We start from the raw sequence: 15,851 nt of genomic DNA on the forward strand, positions 1-15,851 counted from the left end.
AGTGAAATTGTCCTGGTACCTTGGCAGAAAAACAGCCCCAAAGTATTTTTCCAACTGTGTGCTTGACTGTGAGGATGACTTTGGGTCATACTTAGTATTAATCTTTCTTCAAAGTCCGAGTTGATGCTGAAGAGCTTGATTTTGGTTTCATGTGACCACAGTGCTCTCTCTGAATCATTTAGATGTTCACTGGCAAACTTAAGACAGGTCTGTACGTGTGCCTTCTTGAGCAGGGGGACCTTGCGGGCACTGCAAGATTTCAGTTTATTACAGCATATTGTGTTACCACTGGTGGCTTCAATTCAGTTCAGTTTTATTTATATAGCGCCAAATTAAACAACAGTTGCCTCAAGGTGCTTTATATTATAAGGTAAAGACTCCGCAGTAATACCAAGAAAACAGAGAAAACCCTAACAATCATATAATCCCTTATGAGGAAGCGCTTTGCTGACAGTTGGAAGGAAAAACTCCCTTTTAACAGGAAGAAACCTCCAGCAGAACCAGGCTCTGGGAGGGGAGGCCATCTGCCGCGACCAGTTGGGGATGAGGGAAGGAAAACAGGTCTTCCTGTTATTGTGAGGGGAGGAAGAGAAGCTATTTTATATATTTTTTTCCATTTCTAAATCACATCAACAGTTTTTACCTTCTCACCAACCTTGTTGTCGTCTTGTAGTCCATTCTAGCCTTGTGCAGTTCTACAGTCTTGTCCTTGGTGCTCTTCGGCAGCTATTTGGTTTTGCGTGGTGGTGGTGAAGTGGGAATGGATAAAACTGATTTTATAGACAGGTTGAATAGGTTCAATTATTTATTTCAGTTAAAATTATGCATATCAATCTGTAACTTTTACGTAATGTGTTTTCCTCCATTAAAAGTAAAGAACCATAAGAATTAGAGACTGTTCATTTCTTTGGAAGAGAGCAAATTCAGGGGATCCCCCACCATAGCTGCCATCTTTGAAAACATTTTATTAATAACTTAAACTGTAAACATAAACACACCCTGGCACTTCTCAGTTCTGTGCTGACTGTACAGCTGTACCATAAGGTATGTCCTAACTTTATTCAAATCAAAATTACATTGATGTAATGGGTTATGTAAATTCACTGTATACATTTGGCAGGTTTCTGACAGAGCAATTAGAAGTCGAGGACTGGGCGTGTAGAGCTTATATCCTGCATCTGGCACTGTTTCAAATCCTCCCACACTTTGTTTTGCATTCTGCACTCTCCTGGCTCTGTTAATCATATGCAAAATCAGTTCCATATTCTCAGCACCTTCAGTATACAGTATATATTATTTCAGCTTGTTTTGTCTGCCTGCAAGCGAGCAATGCTAATCTGAAAATTCAATCAAAGATTGTTGTTGTCACGCCTCACTGTTATCATTTCAGCTTTGTCTTTTGTGGATTGTATTTTCTCTGCTGCTGTTTTGTTTTTTTGTGTAACATGACATTTAATAATTTGTCAATTTTGTCACAATTCTGCAGAATGGATGATGCAGAGGCTTGTTTCATATTGAGCAGCCGTAACGAGGTGGATCGCATGGCTGCAGTAAGACAAAAAATAACAAATGACAAATTATGAACTATGCTGTAATTCTGATTTATGAGTTTTTTCAGAAATTAATGCTGTCTGTCACAGAGACAGCTGCATAATATTTTGTTGTTTCCCCCCTCAGGACCATCAGACCATCCTGAGAGCTTGGGCAGTGAAAGACTTTGCTCCAAATTGTCCCCTATATGTCCAGATACTCAAACCTGAAAATAAGTTTCATGTTAAATTTGCAGGTGAGAGTTTCTAAATTAAATAATGAAGCAATCACACAAATACATGTTCAGTCAAGTCAGTAAGTTTTTGGACAATGACACAGTTGTTTTGTAATCTTGCCTCTGTACATCATCATGGTGGATTTAAATGTAAACAGTTAAGGTCGACTGAAGCTGAGAGGTTTTATCCGCTTTATTTGATATGGAATAATGAGGGGAGAGGCCTCACCTGACCATGAAACTGTTTATCTGTCCAATAACCTTTGGACATCTGGCTAAATAGGAACTATATATAAAAATGGCTGTAATTCCTAAACAGCTAGTGAAACACTTTTATTAAACCCTTTTATTCACCCCTTGAATTAAAGTCTGAACTTTTAATCAAAGCTTGATTGTGTGGTTTAAAATGCACTGTGCTGGTGTGCACAGACAAAACAACAGAAATTATTTTTTGCCCATAAAAAAAAGCAAATGGGGAATTATTTTACAGCCCACTTCTTTCCCTTCATATACACTCATTGGTCACTTCATTTGGTATACCTGTTCAACATCTCGTTAGCACAAGCAGCTAATCAATCACATGGCAGCAACTTAGTGGATATAGGCATGTAGACTTGGTTAAAGTGACGTGCTGAAGTTCAAAGTGAGCATCAGAATGGAGAGGAAAGCTGATTTAAGTGACTTTGAACATGACATGGTTGCTGGTGCCAGATGGGTGTTCTGAGTACTTCAGAAAAAAGAGGTCCAACCGAGTACTAGCTAGGTGTACATAATGAAATGGCCAGTGAGTCTATTTACCAGTAGTTTTTGTTCAGTCTGTGGTAATCAGATGTTTATAAACCTTCCAGTTTGTTCTTTTACACCTAACAACTGCCCATACAGTTAGCTATTTCAGGTTTAAATGTCAGGCTAAAGCCAAGAGTTGATTAGCTTAGCTCAGCATAAATGTGTAACTCCCCATAACACCAGCATGTACTGTAAGAATTTATGAGATTGTGATTTAGCAAGAATTTGGGGAGTTAAGTGTATTTGTTAACAAATACAAATCTGTAACACAGCTCTGATTGTGCACACAAGTAAATGGACACATGAACTTGGCTAAGCCTTACCATATACTTGCCTTTGCAGTGATGATGGGGCTGATACAACTTTGTACAGTGACACATAATATAATCACCCCATTATAACGTTATTGCAAGTTGTAGAGTACTGTGAGTACTTCTCAGCCAGCTCTGCTGATCAACTATTTTCTTCATTTTCAGATCATGTTGTTTGCGAGGAAGAGTTCAAGTACGCCATGCTGGCTCTCAACTGTGTTTGCCCTGCCACCTCCACTTTGGTCACACTCCTTGTACACACTTCCCGTGGACGGTCAGTTCTTCTACAAAACCTCCTCGGGCTGTTTGATTACTCCTTAGTGAGACTGCAAAGTTCAAATTTCTTCACATTTTCATGTCTGCTGATGCATAAATAGGGCCCATGGAGCTGCCACAGAGAGGTGAGAAAGCCAAGCCAAAGACAAAAGTCCCAGCTCATTGTGAAGCTCAGCAGGATGTAGGAGAGAGTGCACCAAAAGAGAGAACAGCCGCCACCGAGATTGATTTTTTTTTTAGCATGTGTTTCCTTTGTAACGCCGTATGAAAAGCACTCCAGTGGAAAATGATTTTTTTCACAGCATGCAAACAGATCGCGCTTAAAAGCTGATTTCAGTGCTCGAGGGAAACAGCATTAAAGAAGAATAAATAGGCTTTAGTTAGTGCTTGCTGTGTTCCTGTCAACCCTTAAGAAAAATAAAAAAGCTTTGTGTATTTTCTATTGTGAATTTTTAAAATTGCAGACATTTTCCACACAGGTGTAACAATATGTACCTGAACGTATCGTATTTCAGTCTGCATGTTTCCTTCGCTTGTGTGGGCGTCTTTATGTGAACCGCTAGGTTTTAGTGACATGCAGCTCATCATGGCGCTGCAGTGGGAAATAAAAGGGGATCAGGAGTTACCAATCGTCAAGAGCATGTTATTCTGCCTTTTACTTGGAAATATGAAAGGTAGAGTGAGAAATCCAATTTACATGTCTTCTTATGCAAATATTAATAACTACTAAGAAGCAAGTCTGTAAACCACCACCTTGGGGTTGTTCTCAGCATCTCTCACAGCCCATTAAACTCCATCAAAGCACTTGAACAATTACAGTAATAACCGGAAGTCATTACAAAAAGCATATTAGCACAAAACTGCCTGACTGACACAGATAAATTAAGCTGCCTGCTTTCGCCAGGAGACTTTTGTGACCCCAAGGGTCTAGAGGGAGGTGTGCAGCAAAGAAGAGAGTTTTTCTTTCACAACTGATGATTATCACTGATGCTGAATAGACTGAATTGGTTTACGTGTTAAATTAACCCATCCATCTGTATTTCCTCTGAATGGTTCCAGAGAAGGACAGCAATCCCCGGAGCAGTGGCAGAGGATGTATGGATGTTGCTCGGGCAACGAGGTCTACCACATCAAAGTGTGTGACAGCAAGTTCTTTGGAGAGTACAATGGCAAAAGCTTCACATATGCCTCCTTTCATGCTCACAAGAAGTGAGTAGCTTTGTAAGCAAATGCATCTCCCTCAGAGATTAAAATGTTTGCTTGTCTGTTTAGCTTAGTGTTACACAGCATTAAGTGCTTCAGCAGTGCTTTTCTGCTGAAAGTCATATTCTGTGTGTCGCAGACTACAAAAAAACTGGTTTTAATTTCATGCATGTTTAGATAACACTTCTGCTCTTGCTTGAAGAAAAAACTGTGCCAAATTGCTGTCTTGCCTAGAATTATAAAAGGAAGTTGATATCATCCTTATATCCGCCCTTTACAAAAGCTAATGGCATCAATCAGTTAGCTAATCCTGGCTTGAAAACCGGAAATAAGTAGAAGCGTTAGCTTGTCTCTGTCCAAAGGTATCTAAATCCACCTATCAGCACCTTTAAGACCCATCAAACAACTTTTCTGCATAGGGCAGAGTTTAAAGTTTAAAAACTATTCAAGATTAAATAGTTAGAATGAATTTGAAGCTTTATCTAAATTAATTTTCATTTCAAAGGTTAATGAGACCTAAAAACTTCATGTCCAGTATATTCAGTTATATCTGATGAAGGCTGCCTAAAATTATGATGGCTTTGCACACACATAAGACTATAGGGGATTTTTCTTTCCGTCCAGTAATTTTCCATAATTTTCAATTTAGAATTGTGTCTCATGTCTTTCTGTTATACTGTCTCTGGTGCTACACACAACCTAACTTAGCAGTGACCGAAGATACCACAGTCTGCCCTGCACCAGTTCAGCACCTGTCTGTCTAATATACAAAGTTATACATGGTCTGGGGCCTCCACCAATGAGTGATCTTATTAAACAAAAGTCTAGCAGTGTTGCCGGGTCTCGACTGACTTGAGCCACTGTTAGAGGTGACTGCGAATTGGCATTTAGACGGACTGCCTTTTCATAGAATGCTCTGTCGTATCAGGGAGTGAGCTTCTGGGATAGTCTTCCACTGTCAGGGAAAGTACAAGTCTTTCTATCTTTAAGAGTCACTTAAAAGGGTGGCTGAGGGACGCACAAACATGTGATCATGTTTAATTAATCATGCTTTATATTGGACGTGAAAAAGAGTTAGTGTATTACAAAAAGGGAAACAACTATTAATGTAATGGGTCAGTGCAATATCAGGACAGTCAGGGTATGTGTAATAATGGGGTTTGTGCAATATAATTGATGTGTTTCCGTTATTGTTCTCTGTATTGTCCTCTGTTGTCCCCTCTTCTTGTCATTGTTTGTTCTAATATGATGTGATCACTGTTTAAATCCTTGTCACATGATCTGTAAATAGTGTCTTTGTATGTTTTGACTATTTTGTGTGTAACACCGACCTGCCAGAGGGTCTGCAGATGGAAATTAGCCCAAGACTATAATCCGGCATATTTACATTTGTTAAAATGTTCATTAATATGTATTGCCCCTCTTTCTAAATAAAGTAAAATTACACTAAAGTAAATTAACACAGTTCATCACTGTACACTAAACAACATCACTGAAAAACTACCCAGTCTAACCTGCTCTTACTATCTAGTTTTTTAGTAAAATGGGCTGAAACATTCAATTTGAAATAATGTGCTAAAAATTACTCTGCTTATGCTTGCTCCACTTACCAAGTACCACAAACACAACTTCTTATCTGAACCATGAGCGCATTGCAGGGATGAAATGAAAAAAGGATACATGCAGGCGACTTAACTGTCTCCGTGGCATCAGTTAAAAGGAGAACCACAATGCAGCTCGTAAAAACAGATGTTGCTTGACAGTATTTTGTGTAACTACCACTCAGATGTAACTACTCGTTAACTGCTGTTCTGGATCGTTCCAACCTCCTTTAACCCCTGGATAAGGAGCATGTGGCTGTGCCTATGGTGTTTGGAATGTAGAAAGTCTTTCTGGACATGACATAAGAATCACACTGATGCTCCATCAAAATAGGATGTAAGAAGCTCCACTTTGGGGGTTTTCTTGTGTTCCCATATCTTTCATGTACAGTCTGGTAGCCGCTTTGTCCTGCTGGAAGAGTCCACTGCCATCAGGGAGTGGTATTAATGTTGTGTTCAAACTAAAATCTACTATTCATCGGGATCTAAGAGAGAACAGCATATCATATTAGCACTTGAACTAGCTGCAAAACAACATCAGTCAGATGAGCTTTTGTGGGATTGTATCAGGTTATCAAGGAAAGCTCAGTATTTCTTAACACCTGTTTTGTGTAATTTTAGCAAAGTGCTATAATGAAAATTTATTTGATATAGGAATAACAAGTACATTTAAGACAAGTACATTTAATATGCATGGAGGTTAATTATTAATCTTGGAGCTCTCATTAAGATGCAAATTAAAGTTTTTCTTTTTTTCATGCTGTAAAATATAATTAGCTAATAATACGTCAAACTTATACCTCTTTGATGACAACTCTGATAAGATAGATCCGTTTAGATGAGAAAGAATGAGTAGAAACACCAACAAATATCCCTTAAGATTGCAAATCTTATTAAAGCTCTTAATAGCTGTTAAGCAATTAAAAGACTTACTACTGAATTTTCAGTTTTAATTTGAAGTTTCTGTGCTCATCCAATCTGAAAATCTAGTCTTTAAACTTACAAGTAGAACTGCTCTTTTTCTTTTATTCTCAGTCTTCCACCAAGCAGGTCCTTCAGGCGCTTTTGTCTAACAGCAGGTATGTGATCCCCAGGTATGGTGTTTGTCTGATTGGTATAAAGAGGGAAGACAACAAGAGCATCCTGTTAAACCCTGGGCCACGCCACATCATGGCTTCTACAGACACCTGCTACTACATCAACATCACCAAGGAGGAAAACTCAGCCTTCATCTTCAACCAGGAGGAGAAGAAGGGTGGTCCTGCTGGGGGACTCTTTGATGGGCCTTCACAGCTTCCTGTCCACAGCATCATTGCCAGCATGGGTGAGAAAGAAAACAAACTGATCACGTTCGATCAAACTTAGGACTGAGATTCATATGAACCAGAATGGATGTATTTACAGGTACGGTTGCCATGGATCTTCAGAATACAACCCCTCCTGACGCCTCAGTAGGTAAACTGGTCCCACCTACAGTAAATGGAACTGGAAGTCGTAGGCCGAGCATTGCTCCGGTTCAGGAATTAGCAGACTCTGCCTCAATCTTGCCATGTGATCTGCTAAGTGACCAATCAGAAGATGACTCAGTCTTCACAGATGAAAAAGGCCACTCATCTACAGAGTAAGGATTCTGGTTTTCTGTGCACGTGTAAACACACACAGTTTAATACCACCAGTCCATTTTCTTAACTTCTTGTCCAGTTCGGGTTAGTGGGAAGACTGGAGCCTAAACCAGCTCTCATAGAGGGAAAGGCAGGTTACACCCTGCCAGACAAACATAGTTGTATTAAACATTAAGATTGTCTTAATTTGCACATGGGTGTATGCCTTGTATTCAGAATGCTGGCAAGTATTAAATGTGTATTTTATTTCTCCATGGCTGAAGTTCATGTTGTTCTCAGAGAGTCAGCCATTCACTCTCACATTGACAACTATAAATCCTTGAGAATTACCAGCTGACAGGGAGAACATAAAGAAAACACACAAAAAGGTGGCAGATGGTAACTGGATGGATTCAAAACCAGGACTCTCTTGCTGTGAAAATGCACGTTAAAGCCATTAACTGTATATAAAAGATGGACATAGCCTCTGTGTTCATAGTGTTTATGTATCTTGAATCTACCTTGTTTTTACTGGACAGCAAGGTTCAAAATATCTGGCTTCACAATTAAAAGGTATTGAAGTCTACGAGCCCATTGCTCATTTTATTTATAACTTCAGTTAACAACTTTGTAATGATTATGGTCTTAGTCACTGCCACTGATGTCTGTTTTGTAAAATATGACACAGGTTTAGATGGTAGCGACTTCCCTCTATTATATACAGCCTATTCCTAAACCTATTTACAAGGAGACCAAGCAGAAACCACACCTAAAGAAATTGATTTTTAAAAAACAGCAGGGAGTATTATTAGCGAGTATTATTATTCGTTAGTTATTAGGCTTAAATTTTTCTCAGGTAGAACATGATTTTTTGTAATCTTATATTTTTGCAGTCACTTTAAGTTTGCATTCTTGTTTAAGTTCACAACATGAACTTTAGCATGCTGGCATGGGTTCATGTTGTTCTTGTTCAACTTGAACAAGAACAACATGAACTTCAGCCAGTGACATAAAATACACATTTAATATCTGCCAGCATTCTGAATACAAGGCATACATCCATGTGCAAATTAAGACAAACTTAATGTTTAATACAACTATTTTCTTCACTGTTTTGTAGTATCCTGCCTATATATTATGCAAAAAAAAAAAAAAAACCCTCAAACAAACAAACAATGTTTCTTACCTCTTAGATTTCTGTAGTGGCCAGTGCTAATGTGCTGTACATATAATAAAGATACTCCTTCATATTCTCTTTTTTTTCTCTAAGTAACAGAGGCCAGTTTGGGGGTTTTTATTAAAAAATAAAGGAAAGGAAAATCCTGTATGGTTTATGAAATGTGTCGTTCATGCTTTTTGGATTCGTTGCCAGGTATGTGAAAGGTTATCCCCCTAACTCTCCGTACATTGGGAGCTCGCCCACCCTTTGCCATCTGTTGGCTGAAAAAGCCCCGTTTTGCTGCCTACGTCTGGACCAGGTGGGCAGTCGATGTTCCTTCAACTTAGTCACTCAAATTACTTACTGCCTCAATCACTCCCTCTCTCCTCTCTCTGTCCTTCACTTCATAAAAGCAATCCTAAAATACCTCCATGTTTCTGAGTTTTTTCTGTCTTCGCAGGGGTGCAGGCACAACAGCTTCGAGGATGCCAAAGCGTACGGGTTTAAAAACAAGCTCATAATCGTTTCAGCCGAAACAGCAGGGAACGGTCTCTATAACTTCATAGTGCCTCTCAGAGCCTATTACAGACCCAGGAAAGAACTCAACCCTATTGTCTTGCTGTTGGATAACCCGTGAGTTCGCCCTCGCGGCGTGCACACACGCCTGCCACACGCACACTGTCCCTTTCTTCTCCCTTCACTCCATCCTTCACCGTTTCACACTGGGAAACATTATGTATGTTAAAAGCCTGCGTCAGCTGAGCACTTAGGACACGGCTGTGGAGGCGGGACTCCATTGTCAGCCCTGATGTTAGGTTAGTGCTGTACCGCTTGCAGTGACGGTGTGTTTTGAGTGACAAAGAAAATAAAAACGCTGCTCTCTGTACCTCCAGACGGTCACCATGGTAACTTGCTTTGCCTTGAACCTGAATGATTTAGATTGCTACAAGGGGAGGAAAAGATGGAGAAAATGATTTCTTTGGAGAGCACTACGCAGGCTTTCAACCACAGCCCTGATGTGTCCCTTTCAGCCCCCACATGCCAGCTCTCAGGACTCTCATGGAAACAGACAGATAACAATAACTCTCCGTTCATGCAGCGCTCTCTCTTTCTCTCTTCCTATTGGTGTCGCACGCATACAAATACAAACACCCACGCACTTACGACAGCCTTGGGTCTCTAGTCAGCAGGACTAGGCAGATGCATATGCAGTAACGTTCTGTCAGCAGCTAAATCTCTCTGAGTGGACTCATCCCTCAGCCTGAAGACACTAACAGGGAATTAAAGCTACCATTTAAGGGCTTTGGGGAACCTGTGCTCACTGTTGCACATATTATAGGAGCATAGCAGCTACTTAGTCAAAAATCTTAATGCTTTCTACTTTAATAGACTTTATTTTATGTTTGTCTTGTTTTTTTGAGGAGAGGTCAGGGCCATTTCATTTTGCCAGCTGAGATTTGAATGATCAAATGATCAATATTTCAAATTTGGCCCATCTCATGTTATTATAATTCATCGCTGCACATTAAACAAAATGACAAGAAAAGGCATGTCTACAAGAAATACTATTCATTTTTTGTGTAGCTCTTTTTAACAGTGCAGCAGTTCAACACTCTTTACATAAGACAGAAAGATAAACATCATTAGTAACACTATATTTACATAATGTCAGAAGTGTGGCTACACATAGCAAAATATTTAAAAAGTACTAGAGGAAGCCAACATGTTTTCAGAGAAAGGAAGCTTGGGCTACAACTTTTCTATGCTTGAACGATACACTTATCTCTTTTAAATCTGTTATATATTCATGTAATAAGGTTCATGAAAACTAAATGCACCATATATACTTCCCCCAGGCCTGATAATCACTTCTTGGAGGCCATCTGCTGTTTCCCAATGGTCTACTACATGGCTGGATCCATAGACAAGTGAGACTGTCACATAATTTTCTGCTTTCATTTTCAGTTTTGATATTTATTACATTCACTTTTTTATATATTCTGCTTTTTTATTGTGTGTGTATTTCAGTCTGGACAGCCTGCTCCAGTGTGGGATCATCTACGCCGATAACCTGGTCGTTGTGGATAAAGAGAGCACCATGAGCGCCGAGGAAGACTACATGGCCGATGCCAAAACTATTGTCAATGTGCAGACAATGTTCAGGTAAAGTGAGCATTTTTTCCAGTCGTTCATATATTATTCATGAACCGCAGTCAGTTTGTTATGAAATGATGCCTGAGCTTCTAATTCCTCTTTTTTTTCTATCACTTTCTCCCACTCAAGGTTGTTTCCCAGTCTCAGTATAATCACAGAGCTTACTCACCCATCCAACATGAGATTCATGCAGTTCAGAGCGAAGGACTGCTACTCATTGGCTCTCTCTAAGTTGGAAAAGGTAAAAACAGCATGAGGGAGCTTACGGTTAGTTGCCCTGTAGGCCTTTACAGATGCTTTGCTTTATGTGTGTCCTGTCTCTCCCCCACAGAAGGAGCGTGACAAAGGCTCCAACTTGGCCTTCATGTTTCGCCTACCCTTCGCTGCGGGCAGAGTCTTCAGTATCAGCATGCTGGACACCCTCCTTTATCAGGTTGGTACACACTTGCAGCGAAACTCGTAGTCTGAGATGACTCTTTTTTAACACTAGGTGAAAGAAATGAGTAATGTCTAAATGATGGCTCATAGCAGCAGAAAAACAGCATCACCTGAAGATGGTGAGCAGTGTTACCATCATAAAGCGCAAGTGCCCTCTTGTGTTCAGTGACTGATTAAAAGGTTTACCAATTTTTTTTTCTATTGCATTCATAGCTGTCATGGCTATGTGTATGTGTATGTATGAAGCGATACAAGTAATTTTCTGCTATTCTTTGTTAGTCTTTTGTGAAGGACTACATGATCCTTATTGCAAGACTGCTGCTGGGGCTGGATACCACTCCAGGATCAGGATACCTGTGTGCTGTGAGTGTGACAGAAGAAAATAATTAATGAAAAGAAAGAAGCACAGTGCAGCCCATATGCCCTAATAGTATATGCTATCATGTGCTGTTCTAGATGAAAGTAAAAGAGGAGGATCTGTGGATCGGCACTTACGGGAGACTGTTCCAGAAGCTCTGCTCCTCTAGTGCTGAAATTCCTATTGGGATCTATCGAACTGAGTCACACATTTTCTGTACTTCTGAGGTGAGATCTAAGCAAGATGTCAGGCTATCAATCTCCAGTCCAAGAACTTATTTATTAAATACACAAAAAACAAATGAATGTATGCAGTGATGTATTTCCATTGAGATCTCATTTTGGTGCTTGAGAAAAAACTAGAAACAGAAGAAAATGATTTACCTCAATACGTAATGGTCAGCCTCCCTTCTTTAAAGATGTGTAAATGTAACTTATTGTCTCGCCACCTTAGTCGCAGGTGTCAGTCAGTGTTGATGACTGCGAGGACACAAAGGATAAGGGGGACGAGTCTCGCAACAACGACCCATCCGATCACCCCCTGCTGAGGAAGAAGAGCATGCAGTGGGCTCGGCGTCTGAGTAAGAAAAGTGTGCGGTGGCAGGGGGCAAGCCGGGATTCGAGCAAAGAAAACGCCCAGCGCATTGCCCAGCAGCGCCTCAACCTCTACAGGCGCTCTGAGAGGGAAGAGCTGTCAGAACTGGTCCGCAACCGCATGAGGCACCTGGGCCTCCCCACATCTGGATATGGTAATGATAGACACGAGAAAACCGACAGCTCAGTACTTAATCGTTTTTAATCTAACTGCTGTTTGTGTACCTGTAGATGACCTGACAAATCTGACAGCCAGTGACGTCATGAATAGAGTTAATCTGGGTTACCTACAAGGTATTCAACTCATGATCCTGCAAATATAGTTTGATCATGGCATCGCCTTTTGTGCTTGACTGTGGTGATGTTTGTGTTTCAGATGAACAGAACGATCACCAAAATACTCTCTCCTATGTCCTTATTAACCCATCTCCTGACACTAGGCTGGAGCTCAATGATGTTGTGTAAGTTTTACTACTTTATGTTGCTGCGCTGTGTATTTCCCTTCCTCCACATCGTTGTATTTCGATGTATTTACATGTCTGATGACATCAAATTATTCAACGGTGAGGGAAAAAGAAAAAAATGCCAGTAAGATATTAGTGTGCACTATAATTAAAATAAAGTGAATTGCCAATATTTTTATGTTATTAATGAATGAAATATTACTATTTGTAATTTGTAGAGCAAATCCATTAAAATGGCATATTAACTAATTGTTTTGGGTTTTACATGCTACAACTTTACATTTTTGTCAGTTTATTAGGCAAATAAGCTGTAAAGAGATAAAGACTTAGCTGATTATTATAGTAGATTATGTTGCAACTAATGAACAGAAATCGAAAAGAGTACTGGACTTAATTTTGTCTGGTGGCAAGAAGCACACCTCTTATGAATATAAATAAAAGATTTATAGTGAAGATTGATGTATATGTAATATGTATATGCTGCTTTTTTTTGGGGGGGGGGGGGGGGGGGCACACTCACAATTGAATTTAAAGCTTCAATTGGCTTTCAATTGTAAATTAAAGACGCTACAATAATAGAGAAAAAACTCCAACAATCAGACAACCCCCTACGAGCAAGCACTTGATGACAGTGGGAAGGAAAAAAATCCCTTTTAACAGGAAAAAACCTCTGGCAGAACCAGGCTCAGGGAAGGGCATGACCAATTAAGGCTAAGGTGTAGTGGGGCATGACAAAAGACATGCTGTGGAAGAGAGCGAGAGATGAATAATATCTAATTATTAGATACTGAGTGGTGTATAAACACTTAGAGAGTGAAAAAAGGTGGTGAAGAAACACTTATGGGAAGCACCCGGCACTCTAGATCTGTTGCAGCGTAACTAAGGGAGGTTTCAGGGTCACCTGATTCAGCCCTAACTGTATGCATTATCAAAAAGGAAAGTTTTAATCATAATCTTAAAATTAGAGAGCGTGTCTGTCTCCTGAATCCAAACTGGAAGCTGGTTCCACAGATTAGGGGCCTGAAAGCTGAAGGATCTGCCTCCCATTTTACTTTTAAGTATCTTAGGAACCACCAGTAACCCCTAGAGCATTAGAGCAAAGCGCTCTAATGGGTTGATATGATGCAATGAGGGCTTTAAGATGTCCTGGTCCTTTCATTCTTCAGTAAGCTGAGTGAGTATGGAGCAGTTTTAATAATGAGCGAGATACATCAGCATTTCGTTGCTTTCTGCTCTCTTTTTCCCACCCAGCTACTTGATTCGTTCGGACCCTCTGGCTCACGTCCCCGAAGAGCCTCCTGTCCACAGCAGCAGCCTGAAAGAGAGACATGAGTCCAGCATGGACACCAGAGAGGACACCCAGCTCTGATACCCTGCCAACCTTTATTGCTACACTCATTACCCCAGCTTCAGCTTCTGTGGGGGTCTCGTTGCATCCGTGCAGGTCCAGTCTGAGAGAGGACAATTCGTGCTACAAAGTTTCAGCACCTGCAGTCTGCCACTGTATTATACGAGTGCCTAATGTTTGTCAGGTGACAGCTGATGTCATCAGTGACATTTTCATCCTCTTGTCACAAACTCTGTAAAAATAGTGTGTTGATATTTGTGAGAGCTCTTTTTAAATGAGCAGTCAGGGACATGCTTGTTATGAAATGAAGTGAGCTAACTGAAGGAATGTCAGTCAGTTTCATCAGAGCTAAAGAGCCGGCCCTGGTTAGAATGAATCCAATTCATTTAGCCATTCAAGTATGAGCACAGAAATATGTCTTTGTTATGAGTGTCTTCGAGTGTCTTTGTCATTGAAAGCTACAGAACTCTGGTGGTTTGGTTTGAAGTATCTTTATTAGAAAAATTGTGACATTGAAGTTCAGGATTTAATCCTCTTTCCTTGCTTTTTTTTTTGGAGAATATCAGGTGATCATATTTTGAATTTCCCTGGATACACATTTTCTGTTTACCACCACTCGCATAAACTCATGCGTAACGTGCGACACTACATGACTCAAATAAAAATATATGCTTTAAACTCTCAAAGCTTAATTTTTGCAGCTGAAGAATAGAAGTAGATTTTTAGTGGTGTAGATTAGTATTATGTACAAATAATGGTGGTTACTTATATGTTTGCTGCAGTGCATTTCTTAGACTGGATGAAGTATTTACTACTTAGTTCAACCCTTTAAACAGGCCGTGCCATGTATTCAATATTGTGCCATAAAGTATTTAGTTGATTAACACTATATTAGTAATTAGAAAGCGCCATTTTTCTTTCAACACCGCTAAGTGAAACACTTTTGCTTCATGATATACAATTGTGGTTGCTTTGGCCTAATGTAAGAATCTTTCTGACTCTTTGACTTCATACTTATTTGAGTGTTGAACTTATTTATACTTGAGTCTTATTTTATTCGCACATTAAAGTGCTGTATTATGAACACAACATACTGAAATGATTTCAAGTTGCCTATATTGTTTTTTACTATAGCAACATGTCTATTAGTAAGCAATGACATTAAAGGAATAGTCTGATGCTTTAGAGATTTTGCAAGAATTGTGAGAAGACTGCTACTGCTTAAATTGTTTTAAGATAATGTCATAAAAATGTTAGCTTACTTTAAGATAAGCACCATAAATGGGGGGAGCAACTAACCTGCCCAGAGGCCGCAATAGACTGAGCTAAGTAACATGTTAAATCTAATTTAGGCTATTTAATTATTTGAATTGTGAAAATATCATTTATGGATTGTTTATTGTGTTTATACAAGCCTCTGTTTATTCCTTCTTCTTCTTCTCTCAACAACCTAGAGCTAGTTAATGAATAAACCGAAGAACAAACTTGTACCTCTAAATGCACAGACACAAATCACTTATGTACCTGCATGAAAATATGGGACATTTAATACATTATTTATAGATTATTAAAGTCCTATTATTTAATAAAACAAGTTATTGGGATACGTTCAAGGTGAAATCTGATTTTTGTTGTTGCCATCACAGGAAGTTATGATTTGGTTGTGATAGACAACTGTTGTTTTATAAATGGCCTTGAATGTATGCATGAAGTGGGTTTGATTAGTGAGACGCTCCCTCTGATCTCTGTTTGAAAGATTATAAACTTCAGATTCCTTCTAACTGGCTTTTGAGA

General features: G+C 39.5%; 1 protein-coding gene across 1 annotated transcript in view; it reads left to right on the forward strand.

The window, feature by feature from the left end:
• kcnt1a (potassium sodium-activated channel subfamily T member 1a) overlaps positions 1–15,582 on the forward strand; it is a 39,433-nt gene extending 23,851 nt beyond the window's left edge. The window contains exons 14-31 of the mRNA XM_063480603.1: positions 1,487–1,550; positions 1,678–1,786; positions 3,028–3,136; positions 4,198–4,347; positions 7,037–7,266; positions 7,347–7,563; positions 8,916–9,021; positions 9,163–9,335; positions 10,559–10,630; positions 10,731–10,865; positions 10,986–11,097; positions 11,188–11,289; positions 11,574–11,657; positions 11,751–11,879; positions 12,106–12,400; positions 12,477–12,539; positions 12,622–12,706; positions 13,961–15,582. Coding sequence (XP_063336673.1) covers positions 1,487–1,550; positions 1,678–1,786; positions 3,028–3,136; positions 4,198–4,347; positions 7,037–7,266; positions 7,347–7,563; positions 8,916–9,021; positions 9,163–9,335; positions 10,559–10,630; positions 10,731–10,865; positions 10,986–11,097; positions 11,188–11,289; positions 11,574–11,657; positions 11,751–11,879; positions 12,106–12,400; positions 12,477–12,539; positions 12,622–12,706; positions 13,961–14,078 — 2,353 coding nt within the window. The 3' untranslated portion in view covers positions 14,079–15,582. The remainder of the gene's footprint in view (positions 1–1,486; positions 1,551–1,677; positions 1,787–3,027; positions 3,137–4,197; positions 4,348–7,036; positions 7,267–7,346; positions 7,564–8,915; positions 9,022–9,162; positions 9,336–10,558; positions 10,631–10,730; positions 10,866–10,985; positions 11,098–11,187; positions 11,290–11,573; positions 11,658–11,750; positions 11,880–12,105; positions 12,401–12,476; positions 12,540–12,621; positions 12,707–13,960) is intronic.
• The last annotated feature ends 269 nt before the right edge of the window (positions 15,583–15,851 follow it).

Source organism: Pelmatolapia mariae, linkage group LG7 (assembly GCF_036321145.2).
Source record: "Pelmatolapia mariae isolate MD_Pm_ZW linkage group LG7, Pm_UMD_F_2, whole genome shotgun sequence".
Lineage (NCBI taxonomy): Eukaryota > Metazoa > Chordata > Actinopteri > Cichliformes > Cichlidae > Pelmatolapia > Pelmatolapia mariae.